General features: G+C 42.3%; 1 protein-coding gene across 1 annotated transcript; it reads right to left on the bottom strand.

Moving 5' to 3' along the window:
* Positions 1-8,927: 8,927 nt before the first annotated feature.
* LOC106609875 (parvalbumin beta 2-like) lies at positions 8,928-11,549 on the bottom strand. The gene is made up of 5 exons (XM_014208900.2): positions 11,410-11,549; positions 10,542-10,605; positions 9,900-10,032; positions 9,490-9,599; positions 8,928-9,332 (listed from the first exon to the last, which is right to left on the bottom strand). The coding sequence occupies exons 1-5, from the start codon at positions 11,518-11,520 to the stop codon at positions 9,307-9,309; spliced, it is 444 nt and encodes a 147-aa protein (XP_014064375.1). The 5' UTR covers positions 11,521-11,549; the 3' UTR covers positions 8,928-9,306.
* Positions 11,550-16,866: the final 5,317 nt, after the last annotated feature.

Here is a 16,866-nt window from a genome sequence, read left to right as displayed (position 1 = left end):
TTGCTCTGCACAGCTTTCTTATACTCTCAGGGTACCAAACAGTGTTCTGCTCCACTGTAAAGGTGAATAGCCCACACACAGTATTCTGCCTCCTGAATAAATTCACTCAACCTACATGTTGGCTGATAGCCAGCACACTGTGCATGTGATTCCACCTGGTCACTATAACAACCTTCTTGGCTGTGGTGAGGGATGTGTAAGGGATCAGTGGAGGCTTTCAAAACATCCGGAACAGCAGTAGCATCTCTCATGACTTCATTTAGTCAGGACAAAATGAAGGTGGAGGGAAGATGAAGGGACCAAGGGAATGATTTTTCTCAATTATACTCGACCCAAAACCCAGTCCAACCCCTTACCAACCATTCATCTCTTGATTGACAGATCTTGATAGTTGATATAAAGGCATGCATAGAAAAATAAACATGTTTGTGAAATTTTCATAATTTGATTCAGTGCCAGACAGTGCCTCTGGCATTAGATCGTTTGACTTCCACACCACCTAGTGGTTTGTCTCTGCCAGTACAGGGCCCTCAACATAACTTCTGACTCCAACTCGAATCAATCAAACTAGAGGGTTGGAAATAAAAAAAGCAAACAGCCTTTTCCCTTATTGATTTAATAAGCATATACAACAGTGAACAATTGTTTGAATATTTAGGAGCCATTTTGGCCTACTTATGTGGATGTTGTGTTGTCTATAGTTTGTCTGTCGGCAGTCTAGTAGGCCTACACTAGAGGCATGGGTCATGGGTCACTGGTCACCTGTAGCCCATAGACACACAGGTGACCAGGAAGTAGGGATGCAAAGGCAATAAACATAGATAGAGAACTCTAGTGCCCAAAAGCCAGTTTTAGCATGGGCAGCGCCATTGAGGACTTTCACCGTTTTGAAGTAGTCAACGTGGTGGGACTTCCTATGGTTTAAGGAAGGATCACATAATTCCATCCAGGTCATCAGGAGGGATCAGCCAATTATTTATACTTGTGAGCAAACATTCCAATGACATATCAATTACCCAAGCCCAGCTAAGTTAATCCCAACCACTGTGTCGCTGGAAGCTGCTATAGACCACCAAGTGCTAACAGTCAGTATCCAAATAACATGTGTGAAATGCTTGCTAATGTATGTGATATCAATAGAGAGGTATATTTTCTGCATGATTTAAATATTAACTGGCTTTCATCAAGCTGCCCACTCCAAAAAAACTTCAAACTGTAACTAGTATTTGCAACCTTGTTCAGGTTATCAGTCAACCTACCAGGGTAGTTACAAACAGCACAGGAATTAAATCATCAACATGTATTGATCACATCTTAATGATCACAATATAGTAGCCATATCTAGGAAAGCAAAGTTCCAAAGGCTGGGCCTAATATACAGTGAGGGAAAAAAGTATTTGATCCCCTGCTGATTTTGTACATTTGCCCACTGACAAAGAAATGATCAGTCTATAATTTTAATGGTAGGTTTATTTGAACAGTGAGAGACAGAATAACAAGAAAAAACTCCTGAAAAACGCATGTCAAAAATGTTATAAATTGATTTGCATAGATAGTCCACTTGGGTAGCTAGCAGGACTGACTTTGTGTTAGCCAGCCAATGTTTAATTACTTCTGCGTTATGAAAGGAACTAGACACGGACACGAATGATCCATTGGTAGTTTGTTGTAACCAAGTATTGGTGCTAACCGTGTGTTATTGGATGCTAGCATGCTAGTTAGCTACGGCGTCATAGGATCCTCCTCTCCACCCTCTCCGAGTTGGGCAACTCTTGGATTGCGTCCTACCTGACAGGTCGCTCCTACCAGGTGGCGTGGCGAGAATCTGTCTCCGCACCACGTCCTCTCACCACTGGTGTCCCCAGGGCTCAGTTCTAGGCCCTCTCCTATTCTCGCTATACACCAAGTCACTTGGCTCTGTCATATCCTCACATGGTCTCTCCTATCATTGCTACGCTGATGACACACAATTAATCTTCTCCTTTACCCCTTCTGATAACCAGGTGGCGAATTGCATCTCTGCATGTCTGGCAGACATATCAGTGTGGATGACGGATCACCACCTCAAGCTGAACCTCGGCAAGACGGAGCTGCTCTTCCTCCCGGGGAAGGACTGCCCTTTCCATGATCTCGCCATCACGGTGGACAACTCCATTGTGTCCTCCTCCCAGAGTGCTAAGAGCCTCGGCGTGACCCTGGACAACACCCTGTCGTTCTCCGCTAACATCAAGTGACCCGATCCTGTAGGTTCATGCTCTACAACATTCGCAGAGTATGACCCTGCCTCACACAGGAAGCGGCGCAGGTCCTAATCCAGGCACTTGTCATCTCCCGTCTGGATTACTGCAACTCGCTGTTGGCTGGGCTCCCTGCCTGTGCCATTAAACCCCTACAACTCATCCAGAACGCCGCAGCCCGTCTGGTGTTCAACCTTCCCAAGTTCTCTCACGTCACCCCGCTCCTCCGCACACTCCACTGGCTTCCAGTTGAAGCTTGCATCTGCTACAAGACCATGGTGCTTGCCTACGGAGCTGTGAGGGGAACGGCACCTCCGTACCTTCAGGCTCTGATCAGTCCCTACACCCAAACAAGGGCACTGCGTTCATCCACCTCTGGCCTGCTGTCCCCCCTACCTCTGCGGAAGCACAGTTCCCGCTCAGCCCAGTCAAAACTGTTCGCTGCTCTGGCACCCCAATGGTGGAACAAGCTCCCTCATGACGCCAGGATAGCGGAGTAAATCACCACCTTCCGGAGACACCTGAAACCCCACCTCTTTAAGGAATACCTGGGATAGGATAAAGTAATCCTTCTAACCCACCCACCCCCCTAACCCCCCCCTAAAAAAATATATATATAGATGTACTATTGTAAAGTGGTTGTTCCACTGGATATCATAAGGTGAATGCACCAATTTGTAAGTCGCTCTGGATAAGAGCGTCTGCTAAATGACGTAAATGTAAATGTAAATGTATGTTGTTGACGTAAAGAATATTTGCTGGTCTGTGGTGTGTAGTGAGGAGCAACCAGATGCTGCACTTTACATATTTATGAAATGTCTTATTCCAGTTACTAGTAAGCAAGCACTCATTAAGAAAAGGACTGTAAAAACTGTTAAATCCCCGTGGATTGATGAGGAATTTAAAAATTGTATGGGTGAGAGGGATGAGGCAAAAGGAATGGCAAATACGTCTGGCTGCACAGCCGGATATATTGATAAAAGACACCTTGTTTGAGAGAGATTTACATGGTTATCAAAACGTCATGCAGGGGTAAGCCTACATGAAACACAGCCCTTATTTGAAGTGTTTCTAAAATCCCCTATGAGAAACCTTAATGGTGGAAAAACGATTGGAACCATTTCCCTGTTTGACCGCTAGGTGTTATGAGTATTATGACACCTCCACTGTGGGGCTCTATGGCACAGGCAGAGACAATAGAGAAAGCAAGACATTTCATAGGGCCTTTTTTCTGGTTAATCTGTGGTGAGTTGGAGGGGGAGAACTAAGTAGACCAGACCCAGCTGCTATCGCATTGGTGAGCCACCCCCTTAGTAGACCGGAACTGTGATTTTTTTTCCCAATGGTAAAAGGCCTTTTGGCATCATCTTTAAAATCCACAATCGTTGGCACAGGTATGGAGAACCTACTAATTACATCTGCCTGCATGGAATTGTTGCAATCTATGTTTTGAATTTTGCTGCTAATAAATGGGCAAAAAGTCCAACCACAGATAGCGTCTGCATGAACATTTCATTTACAATCCCACCAGACTCGGTTAACCACTACAAAAGTAAGAGTTCACCTCTCGATGACAATGGATTATTTTATGGACATTAGATTGAATATTCTTCATGCAATTGGCTGTCACCTAACTCAAAGTCCTCCTGACTTCAGAGTCTAGAATGTTTGTCTCTATGTTTTTGGCACGATGTGTTGATAATTAGTTTATGGACATTGGAGTGAATCTTTTTTATATATATATTTTTTTATATGATTTATTTATTTGTTATGTTTATTTACTTATTTATTTTTACCCCCTTTTTCATCATATCCAATTGGTAGTTACAGTCTTGCCCCATCGCTGCAACTCCCGTACGTCCTCCGAAACACAGCCTCGCCAAGCCGCACTGCTTCTTGACACAATGCACGCTTAACCCGGAAGCCAGACACACCAATATGTCGGAAGAAACACCATACACCTGGCCACCGTGTCAGCGTGCATGCGCCCAACCCGCCACAGGAGTCGCTATAGCGCGATGGGACAAGGACATCCGGCCGGCCAAACCCTCCCTTAACCCGGACTACGCTGGGCCAATTGTACATCACCTCATGGGTCTCCCGGACGCGGCTGGCTGCGACATAGCCCGGTATTGAACCAGGATCTGTAGTAACGCAGCTAGCACTGCATGATGTATTGATACACAATGTGATGATAATTAGTTTATGGACATTGGATTGAATCTTTTTCCTGCAATTGACTGACACCTTACTCGAAATCCTCCTGACTTCAGAGTCTGGAAAGTTTGTCTTTATGTTTTCGGTACGACGTGTTGATAATTAAGGGGTCTGTGGTTTTACAGGTTGGTTCTCCTGTGTGTCTTTCTCACTCAAACACCCACAGGCACAGCCACACACAGCCCACGAGCGCCGCCCCTTCCAATAGAACTGTTGGATTTTCAAATCTAAACAACGAGAGGTCTCCCTAGGGGAAAAAATATTTTACAGGACCAATCGATGCGTCTGCTCAATTCCTGAGTGAATATTGCTTTAATAAATAGCTTCCTGTCCAGACCAGTGAGTCACAGCTCTTCCTCACTGTGTGGTCATGTGGGCCACATTAACAACATTCCCTGGTCTGATGAAACCAAGATTGAACTCTTTGGCCTGAGTGCCAAGCTTCACGTCTGGAGGAAACAAGGCATTGCTCATCACTTGGCCAATACCATTCCTACGGTGAAGCATTAGGTGGCAGCATCATGCTGTGGGGATGTTTTTCAGCAGCAGGGGATGGGAGAATTGTCTACATCGAGGGAAAGGTGAACGGAGCAAAGTACAGAGAGATCCTTGATGAAAACCAGCTCCAGAGCGCTCAGGGGCGAAGGTTCACCTTCCAACAGGATAATGACCCTAAGTACACACCCAAGACAATGCAGGAGTGGCTTCGGGACAAGTCATGAATGTCCTTGAGTGGCCCAGCCAGAGCTCGGACTTGAACCCGATCGAACATCTCTGGAGAGACCTGAAAATAGCTGTGAAGCGACGCTCCCCATCCTACCTGACAGAGCGTGAGAGGATATGTAGAGAAGAGAAGGAGATACTCCCCAAATACAAGTGTGCCAAGCTTGTCGCATCATACCCAAGAAGTCTCAAGGTTGTAATCGCTGCCGAAGGTGCTTCAACAAAGTACAGAGCAAAGGGTCGGAATACTTATTTAAATGTGATATTTACATTGACATTTTTTTTTACATTTGCCAACATTTCTAAAAACCTGTTTTTGTTTTGTCATTATGGGGTATTGTGTGTAGATTGATGAGAAAAATAAAACAATTGAATACATTTTAGAATAAAGCTGTAAAACAAAATAATTTGCAACCTGTGTTGCACAGCTGTCAATTTCTTTGTCTTTAAATGAAACTGGTATACTTTTTTTATTTATCACAATTTTCTTTAACCAATTTTGGTCTTTAATGCAAGGCCGACAGACAAGTTCCTTACCTTGTCCCCCTTCCACTTGCCTCTACCACTTTTGCGGTTATGCTACAATTAGTTGGCTATAATTTTCAATAGAGCAGACATTTTTGTATATTTTTGTAAACTGCATGTGTGACATAAATCTACCAGTCCAATTTATGATATCATTTACAAATATTATACCTTTAAAAAAAAATATATATATTTTTTTTAATCAATTAGTATATTTGAGTTTAATCATAATATTTGTTGTAATATTTGGTATGTACTTTCTGATGGAGTTAACTGAAACAGCAATGAACTTACTATGTTTTGTTTTAAAAATAGCTACAGTTGAAGTCGGAAGTTTACATACACCTTAGCCAAATACATTTAAACTCCGTTTTTCACAATTCCTGACATTTAATCCTTGTAAAAAATTCCCTGTCTTAGGTCAGTTAGGATCACCACTTTATTTTAAGAATGTGAAATGTCAGAATAATAGTAGAGAGAATGATTATTTTCAGCTTTTATTTCTTTCATCACATTCCCAGTGGGTCTGTCACGCCCTGACCGTAGAGAGCCTTTTTATTTCTCTATTTGGTTAGGTCAGGGTGTGATTTAGGTGGGCATTCTACCTTATGTATTTCTATGTTGGCCTGATATGGTTCCCAATCAGAGGCAGCTGTCTTTTGTTGTCTCTGATTGGGGATCATATTTAGGCAGCCTTTTCCCACTGGGTTTTTGTGGGATCTTGTTTTTGTATCGCTACTATGAAGCCTGCAGAACTTTACGTTAGTTTCTTTTGTATTTTGTTGTTTTGACGGTGTTCATTTTAATAAAGGGAAAAATGTTCGCCTACCACGCTGCACCTTGGTCTCATCCTTCAGACGAATGTAACAGGGTCAGAAGTTTACATACACTCAATTAGTATTTGCTAGCAGTGCCATTAAATTGTTTAACTTGGGTCAAATGTTTCGGGTAGCCTTCCACAAGCTTCTCACAATAAGTTGGGTGAATTTTGGCCCATTCCTCCTGACAGAGCTGGTGTAACTGAGTCAGGTTTGTAGGCCTCCTTGCTCGCACACACTTTTTCAGTTCTGCCCACACATTTTCTATAGGATTTAGGTCAGGGCTTTGTGATGGCCACTCTAATAACTTGACTTTCTCTTAAGCCATTTTGCCACAACTTTGGAAGTATGCTTGGGGTCATTTTGGAAGACCCATTTGGAAGACCCATTTGCGACCAAGCTTTAACTTCCTGACTGATGTCTTGAGATGTTGCTTCAATATATCCACATAATTTTCCTACCTCATGATGGCATCTATTTTGTGAAGTGCACCAGTCCCTCCTGCAGCAAAGCACCCCCACAACATGATGCTGCCACCCCCGTGCTTCATGGTTGGGATGGTGTTCTTTGGCTTGCAAGCTTTCCCCTTTTTCCTCCAAACATAACAATGGTCATTAAGGCTAAACAGTTCTATTTTTGTTTCATCAGACCAGAGGACATTTCTCAAAAAAGTACGATCTTTGTCCCCGTGTGCAGTTGCAAACCATTGTCTGACTTCTTTATAGCGGTTTTGGAGCAGTGGCTTCTTCCTTGCTGAGCGGCCTTTCAGGTTATGTCGATATAGGACTCGTTTTATTGTGGATATAGATACTTTTGTACCTGTTTCCTCCAGCATCTTCACAAGGTCCTTTTCTGTTGTTCCAGGAGACAGAACGCGTCTCCTTCCTGAGCAGTATGACAGCTGCGTGGTCCCATGGTGTTTATACTTGCGTACTATTGTTTGTACAGATGAACATGGTACCTTCAGGCGTTTGGAAAATACTCCCGAGAATGAACCGGACTTGTGGAGGTCTACAATTATATTTCTGAGGTCTTGGCTGATTTATTTTGATTTTCCCATTATGTCAAGCAAAGAGTCACTGAGTTTAAAGGTAGGCCTTGAAATACATCCACAGGTGCACCGCCAATTTACTCAAATTATGTCAATTTGCCTATCAGAAGCTTCTACAGCTTCTACAACAAATGACATCATTTTCTGGAATTTTCCAAGCTGTTTAAAGGGACAGTGAACTTAGTGTATGTAAACTCCTGACCCACTGGAATTGTGATACATTGAATTATAAGTGAAATAATCTGTCTGTAAACAATTGTTGGAAAAATGACTTGTGTCATGCACAAAGTAGATGTCCTAACCGACTTGCCAAAACTATAGTTTGTTAACAAGAAATTTGTGGAGTGGTTGAAAAACAAGTTTTAATGACTCCAACCTAAGTGTATGTTACGTGCCTCCTAGTAGGAGGGAGGTGCAGGAATCAGGAGCAGGAGAGCAAGGAAGTCCCAGTGGCACAATCATTTATTAAAGGAGTCCCAACTCAACAACAACATGGGGGGAAACACGCTCAAACGAAGTCTTCACACACAGGGAAAGTAACGCAACACACGGAGGAGAAACCTGTACTCCTAAACATAGTTCAAAACGGTACAACTACCGAGTGAAAAGAAAACCCTGTGGTGCAGACACGCACCCCTAACAAAGTAACACATACAAACAATCCCGCACAAAGACTAGCAGGCAGCGGAGGTAAATAAACCCACCGAAATCAACTAATGGAACACAGGTGTGACAAAACAGACAGACACAAACGAAAAGGAAAAATGGATCGGTGGCAGCTAGTAGACCGGCGACGACAACCGCCGAGCACCGCCGGAACAGGGAGAGGAGCCACCTTCGGTGGAAGTCGTGACAGTGTATGTCACCTTCCGACTTCAGCTGTATTTTTTAGAGATTATTTCATTTTCAAATAACTGAAAGTTAGATTTAGGTCTTAGTGACAGAAATATACATGACTAAACAGAATGTTAGCTACTATATGACATGTGACTATTCCAGTTGAACCATTGACCTCTCAACTCCTCACCTTAGTTACTACTGTATGTGGTGATCATTTTGGTGATAAATAGCGGTTGCTCCGCTTATATCCTTTTCACACTATCCTACTGACCCAAACTATGCTGGTTTCGATAAAAAAATTTCACATTGTCCTTTTCAGCAACTATGGGGGATGCGTCACCAGGCCAGCTCAGTACAGCTTGGTTTGGCTTGGTTCAGTTCAGATCAGTATTGTGAGAAAAGCTCTATTAAAGTGGGTCAGGTGATGACAAAATTCCCCTCTTGTCTAAATAGGTACTCACATGTGGAGTGGTACTGAAATGAAAGCAAACTCTAAAGAAAAGATGAGACACCATATTGAAAAAGAACGTTTATTCTCTTCTATATATCGTTCGACGTCCATTTCCCAAAAAGTGCACCATTGATTTGACACTAAAGCAAAACTCAAATTAACGAGGACAGCGGAGACACAGCCATGCTACATTTACATTCAAAGTGGACAGAAAGATGCACTATGGGAAGACAGTCACAGGCTATGTCTGATATGACACCCTATTCCCTATGTAGTGCACTACCTTTGCCCATCGGCAATGGGAAAAGGTAGTGCACTATCAATGGGATAGGGTGTCATCTCAGACACAGTCACAGTCACGTGTATAAAAGTGTTATGATGAAAAGGGGGATGTCTTGGGTCAAGTTGTTCCTTCAGATCAAGATGTGTTGGTCAGGTCTTCATTTATCCTTTGATCATGGCAGCAAACTCTGGAAATGTGAACACAAAAATGTATATCAATGGTTCAATAATTTCTTATTCAACAGTTAATTTTCAATTACATCTGAGATTGCAAAGACTTGCAAGGAACATGCATGTTTTGTTGTTGAAAGAATGCTCCAAAATTCCAAAAGGAATATTCCTCACCATCAACTCCAATCATGCCATCACCATCCTTGTCCCCATCAGCCAGGAAAGCCTTGGTCTCAGCGTCAGTCAGGGCTCTGGCAGAAGCAGAGAAGTTCTGCAGGAACAGCCTGGATAGATACAGCGCATACAGGCAATGAGCAAAGACCGTGAATACAGACTATCCTGCTGCTTTCCTTCTCCACTCATATTTTGCTGAGCTAAAAATACAGAGGGGTAGGTTTGTAGTTAGGTATCCCCCCCCCCCACACTAAACAATCAGTCAAGCCCCCATTCACTCTAAGGAACATGATCAAACTCTCCCTTTCAGCACACCAATAGAGCTGTGAGCCTGGTCAGGCATGAGAGAGCAGGCATAAACCAGAATCAGAGGTGTTAGAGGATGAGTGGAATATCAGAGGGGTCCTTACTTGAGCTCATCCTCCTCAATGAAGCCACTCTTGTCCTGGTCAATGACGTAGAAGGCCTTCTTCACGTCATCGCTGGACTTGCTGGCCAGGCCAACCTTGGCAAAGAACGCCTTGTGGTTGAAGGAGTCAGCAGCTGAGGGGAGATCAGGTATCCATTAAACTGCTGTAGGAGGATTTCACAGTTACAGCTATACTGAACGATGCTGGTGGGCCATGGCTGTGCCTGCTTGCCCAGGGATAGTCTAGTGGTAGAGCTGCTGCCCCCGGACTGGACCACATACTCCTGGAGGCAGCGGTTCAATATTCCAGTCACTCTTTTCTGTGCTATATCCCTCTCATCTATCTCATCAACCACAAACAGAAAGAAAATAAAGAAGCCTGCTCTATACAATGTCACACACAATCATAGAGAGAGAGAGAGAGAGAGAGAGAGAGAGAGAGAGAGAGAGAGAGAGAGAGAGAGAGACAGAGACAGACAGACAGACAGACAGACAGACAGACAGACAGACAGACAGACAGACAGACAGACAGACAGACAGACAGACAGACAGACAGACAGACAGACAGACAGACAGACAGACAGACAGACAGACAGAGAAATTAGAGAGTGAAAGTGAAGTGAGGCATCTATAAGAGGTTTACCTGTGCAAGCAGCGAGGGCTGCAGCAACATCAGCATCGTTAAGACCGGCGAAGGACATGTTTAGCTGTGGAGAAAGCGGAGAAGATCAGTTACAGCCAAGCAAATGTTATTCTGTTCTTCACCTGCTTCTGTATAGCAACTGACACTACTGATTTCATTATGCTGTAACTTTGTCCTTTATCCAAGTTGGATATTTGGAAGATTGAACCTCTCCACCCATACAATTACATTTCCTAATAATATAAGTGGTAATAACATAGTTATTGTTATGTTATTAACATCTGAAAATCAAGTTATATTATTTTGGTTAGCTTTGGTTATTTTGGTTAGGATAGGTTAGGACAAGTTCTTTTGATTCGTTTTGGTTATTTTGATTAGGATAGGTTAGGACAAGTTCTTTTGATTAGTTTTGGTTCTTTTGGTTAGTTTTGGTTCTTTTGAATAGTTTTGGTTCTTTTGAATAGTTTTGGTTCTTTTGGTTAGGATAGGTTAGGACAAGTTCTTTTGATTTGGTTCTTTTGATTAGTTTTGGTTCTTTTGGTTAGGATGGGTTCACACAGCAGAGAGCATCAGGATGGAAGGTCTTCTATTCCAAAGCCCAGACTTGCAGGTAGTGAATGATAAAGTATATCATCCCAATGATGTAGCCTAGGGATTTAGTTGTATGATGTCCTTCCATTTGGTTCCTTGATTATTCCAAAGGCAAAAAACTTTTCCTGAGTTTCTTTAATTGAGATAGCCTTTATAGTAGATGCTTCCTCCATGTTCAGTTCCATAGCAAGGTGTAGTAAAGCTGAAGGGTTGAAGATACATGCAAGATGTTGTCGACCTGACAAGATGAAGATTTATCCCTCTGCAACAGACTCACCTCAGGTTTGGCTCTAAGGCTTGAGTGGATTCGCACAGATGATTCTGCCAACTGGTGTAAGCCCCCCCTGCCTAAGCCTTCGATCTTATATACCCTACTCACCTGAAACATGAGACGTAATGTAATAGACACCGCATGCAAAGCAGTTGGTAGAAAATGTGTCCTGTAGTCGGCGTCCTTTCTATTTATATATACATACATGAAAATGCTTAAAAGGTACTTGTATGCTTAATATTAAATCGGGCTAATAATATACACTTCTGCTATGGATGAAAAATACTTGCTGCCGATGCAGATTTATATCTTGTGAAAAGCCATACAGATGATGTGATGAGGTAAATTGGATTTGTAGTTATTGAAAATCAGACTTTACACACAGATGTCTGAATCTTTTGTTGGTTTCGAAGTTCACAAGTGAGCACCTGCACGTGCGCAAACGTTACTGTGATATTTAAAAAATAATTTCAAATGTTTAGATTTCAAATGAAGTGTTATTTGTCACATGCTTTGTAAACAACAGGTGTAGCCAGGGCTCTATTCAATCCTTTTGCGGAAGTTCAGCTTTACAGAGTGATTGAAATTGAAAGACAATGTTTCTGCTTTAGCATAGACCGCATTCTCGGTAAACGATGCATATATCGTCTCAATCTGAAATTACCTTTACATTTATATCTCTTCAGCTTTACACATTGAAAAAAAGCCCTAATAGTGAAATGCTTACTTGGGTTTTTATTTATGTTTTACTGTCTGTTTTACAAAATGCATCAATAACCACTTAGTTTAACCTGTCGGATAGGGGTCAGTATTTTCACAGCCGGATAAAAAACGTACCCGATTTAAACTGGTTACTACTCTTGCCCAGAAACGAGAATATGCATATAATTAGTAGATTTGGATAGAAAACACTCTAAAGTTTCTAAAACTGTTTGAATGGTGTCTGTGAGTATAACAGAACTCATATGGCAGGCAAAAACCTGAGAAGATTCCAAGCAGGAAGTGCCCTGTCTGACAATTTGTAGTCCTTCTGTTGCATTACTATCGAAATTACAGTATCTGTGCTGTTATGTGACACTTTCTAAGGCTTCCATTGGCATTCTAAAGCCTTCAGAAACCGGATTGACGCGTCTCCTGTCTCTGGGCAGATAACAGCAGCATAGTTTGTCAGTGGACTGCCTGGTGACAGAGAGACTGGAGATGCGCGTTCACAAGACCTCGCCATTTTTTTCTTTCCCTCTTTGAATGAATACAACATTGTCCGGCTGGAATATTATCGCTATTTTACGAGAAAAATAGCATAAAAATTGATTTTAAACAGCGTTTGACATGCTTCTAAGTACGGTAATGGAACATTTTGAATTTTTTTGTCACGAAATGCGCTCGCGTGTTACGCTTTGGATAGTGACCTGAACGCACGAACAAAACGGAGGTATTTGAATATAACTATGGATTATTTGGAACCAAAACAACATTTGTTGTTGAAGTAGAAGTCCTGGGAGTGCATTCTGACGAAGAACAGCAAAGGTAATACAATTTTTCTAATAGTAATTCTGAGTTTAGTGAGCCCCGAAGTTGGCGGGTGTCTGAATAGCTAGCCTGTGATGGCTGAGCTATGTACTCAGAATATTGCAAATGTGCTTTTGCTGAAAAGCTATTTTAAAATCTGACATAGCGTTTGCATAAAGGAGTTCTGTATCTATAATTCTTAAAATAATTGTTATGTATTTTGTCAACGTTTATGATGAGTAATTTAGTAAATTCACCAGAAGTTTTCGGTGGGTATGCTAGTTCTGAACATCACATGCTAATGTAAAAAGCTGTTTTTTGATATAAATATGAACTTGATTGAACAAAACATGCATGTATTGTATAACATAATGTCCTAGGAGTGTCATCTGATGAAGATCACCAAAGGTTAGTGCTGCATTTAGCTGTGGTTTGGGTTTATGTGACATATATGCTTGCTTTGAAAATGGCTGTGTGATTATTTTTGGCTGGGTACTCTCCTGACATAATCTAATGTTTTGCTTTCGTTGTAAAGCCTTTATGAAATCGGACAATGTGGTTGGATTAACGAGAGTCTTATCTTTCAAATGGTGTAAAATAGTCATATGTTTGAGAAATTGAAGTAATAGCATTTTTAAGGTTTTTGTATTTCGCGCCACGCTCTACCATTGGATATTGGTGAGGCGTTCCGCTAGCGGAATGTCTAGATGCAAGATTAACAGTTCAAAAGTCTAATTTACAACCGAGCTGCTCTAATGAATAATTGGCATGTGCAAAATGTCTGTAATGAGTGGTTGCTCATGTAGCCTAAGTGTTGAACAAAAGTAGAGTTGATGATGTATTGCTGTAGGTGTAGAGTGCTGTATTATGTTGCAGAAGGAAACAAAGACACTTGAATTACTTGCAAGGCTAATTATAGTGGTGTTGATGTGTCTTTTATGTTAATAATTTTAAAACACCATTTAAAGGCCCATTGCAGTCAAAAATGTGATTTCCTGTGTTTTATATATATTTCCACACTTTAAGGTTGGAATAATACTATGAAATTGTGAAAATGATGATAATGCAGTTTTAGTGTAAGAGCTGTTTGAAAAGACTGTCTGAAATGTCAGACTGTTTTGGGATAGGGTTTTGGAATGGCTGGGGACATCACCAGATGATAAATTAGTTAGTAGACTAATAACAAAGACAGTTCCAAACCTCTCTGCCAATAACAGCTAGTTTTCAATTTTACCCTCCCCACTCAAGCCACTCCCAGACAGTCCTAGCAAAATTCTTGCTTGAGAAATGGCTCTTTGCTATGAAGCTATTTTGTTTATTTTTGACCATTTTAATTGAAAATAATCACTGTAAAGTAATTCATTGTTACCCAGAAATGATTTGATATTAAGATAAAAATGGCTTCCTTGGACTTTTAACTAGTGTGTAAATCACCAAGTGCTGCTGACACAATTGAAATTATATGAGGAAAATAAAAGCAAAAAACTCAAGCAACATAACATAATTCAAAATCTAACCCAAAATGTCACATTCAATTTTTATAGGTTGTTTTATCTATCATATGATCTTCTTTGTTTGTTTGTAATTGTTATATAAGATTTGCACATTTTGCAAACAAGACAATAAAATTATACCAGACCACATGAAAAATATTAATTCATAGAGCTCTAATTAGGGCCTAATAACTTATGGAATCGTTAGTCTGTTCAATAGCATGTCACACATCTTTCCCAACAGTAGGATGTACTGGTCCCTCCTGGGCAGTTCAACATGTTGATTGGGGACCTCTTTGCTGAGGAATGTGAATGCTTTTCCTCAGTGTGATTGTAATTGCGTATATAATGGTGCATGAGGGGATGGCTGCCGTTTTACGGGCTCCTAACCAGCTGTGGTATTTTGCTTGTTTTTATGCATTGTTTGTAACTCATTTTGTACATAATGTTGCTGCTACCGTATCTTATGACCAAAAAGAGCTTCTTGAAATCAGAACAGCGATGTCACGGTTGTCGTAAGGAGAAGCGGACCAAAGTGCAGCGTGTGTGTCGTTCCACATTTTAATTACACTGTGAAACTATGCAATACATAAATAAACTGAATGACAAAAACAACAAACCGTGATGCAGAGGTGAAACATACACTGACTCAAAGATAATCTCCCACAAACCCAGGTGGGATAAAACCCCCCTACTTAAGTATGATCTCCAATTAGAGACAACGAGGACCAGCTGCCTCTAATTGGAGGTCATCCCAAAAAACAACAACATAGAAATAAAAAACTAAAACCTGAACATAGAAATAGAAAACATAGAAAAAAAACCTGTCACGCCCTGACCAACTCTACCATAGAAAATAACATATTTCTATGGTCAGGACGTGACAGTTTAGGTGCGGATTCCGACCGCACCTAAACAAAACAACAACAAACCCCCCCCCCCCAAAAAAAAGGGAGGGCAGGGTGGGTAACTATTGTCTATGGCGGCTCTGGTGCAGTACACATAACCTTCTCATCCCGCGGATCCTCCCACAGAGGAGGCGGCTCCGGTTCGGGGCATAACCCCCGCTCCGCCCGCTGATCCCTCTGCTTCTGTGCCACCAGACCGTGGATCGTCGTCGGAGAAACCGGACTGTAGATCATCGCCAAAGGCTCTGTACTGCAGACCGCCGCCGGAGGTTCTGGGCTCCAGGCCGTCGCCGGAGACTCTGGGCTGCAGGCCGTTGCCGGAGGGTACGAACTGGGGAACGTCGCCGGAGGGTCCGGACTGGGGAACGTCGCTGGAGGGTCCGGACTGGGGAACGTCGCCGGAGGGTCTGGACTGGGGAACGTCGCCGGAGGGTCCGGACTGGGGAACGTCTCTGGAGGTTCCGGACTGTAGGCCGTCTCAGGAGGTTCCGGACTGTAGGCCGTCTCAGGAGGTTCCGGACTGTAGGCCGTCTCAGGAGGTTCCGGACTGTAAAATGTCGCCGGAAGCTCTGGACTGGGAACTGTCGCCGGAAGCTCTAGACTGGGAACTGTCGCCAGAAGCTCTGGACTGGGAACTGTCGCCGGAAGCTCTGGACTGGGAATGCGCAGACTAGTAACACGCACCTCAGGGCGAGTGAGGGGAGTAGGAACAGGACACCCAGGACTGGGCAGGCGCACTGGAAGCCTGATGCGTGGGGCTGGCTCAGGTGGCGCCAGACTGGTAACACGCACCTCAGGGCGAGTGAGGAGAGCAGGCACAGGACGTATCTGACTGAGGACACGCACTTCAGGGAGAGTGTGAGGAGGAGTTCATGTTGGGTACCCTCGTTCCAATACGTTATAAAAGAGAATGCATTCGTCCACCTTGAATATTATTCATGTTCTGGTTAAAAAAGGCCCTAATGATTTATGCTATACAACGTTTGACATGTTTGAACGAACGTAAATATATTTTTTCCCCTCGTTCATGAAGTGAAGTCCGGCGGGCTTAGATCATGTGCTAACAAGACGGAGATTTTTGGACATAAATGATGAGCTTTTTTGAACAAAACTACATTCGTTATGGACCTGTGATACCTGGAAGTGACATCTGATGAAGAGAATCAAAGGTAATGGATTATTTACATAGTATTTTCGATTTTAGATCTCCCCAACATGGCGGCTAGTCTGTATCGCAATGCGTATTTTTCTGGGCGCAGTGCTCAGATTATTGCAAAGTGTGATTTCCCAGTAAGGTTATTTTTAAATCTGGCAAGTTGATTGCGTTCAAGAGATGTAAATCTATAATTCTTTAAATGACAATATAATATTTTACCAATGTTTTCTAATTTTAATTATTTAATTTGTGGTGCTGACTTGACTGCCGGTTATTGAAGGGAAACGATTTCCTGAACATCAACGCCACAGTAAAACGCTGTTTTTGGATATAAATATGAACTTGATAGAACTAAAAATGCATGCATTGTCTAACACAATGTCCTAGGAGTGTCATC

The sequence above is a fragment of the Salmo salar genome, chromosome ssa01 (assembly GCF_905237065.1).
Source record: "Salmo salar chromosome ssa01, Ssal_v3.1, whole genome shotgun sequence".
Lineage (NCBI taxonomy): Eukaryota > Metazoa > Chordata > Actinopteri > Salmoniformes > Salmonidae > Salmo > Salmo salar.
Note: the sequence above shows the minus strand (reverse complement) of the source record. Positions and strands in the feature narration are given on the sequence as shown.

Coding starts and splice junctions, on each gene's coding strand:
- LOC106609875 (XM_014208900.2), bottom strand. CDS start 11,520: ATGTTTCAGGTGAGTAGGGTATATAAGATCGAAGGCTTAGGCAGGGGG. Junction 10,033..10,541: donor AGCCCTCGCTGCTTGCACAG/GTAAACCTCTTA, acceptor ATCTCCCCTCAG/CTGCTGACTCCTTCAACCAC. Junction 9,333..9,489: donor TGGCATGATTGGAGTTGATG/GTGAGGAATATT, acceptor TCACATTTCCAG/AGTTTGCTGCCATGATCAAA.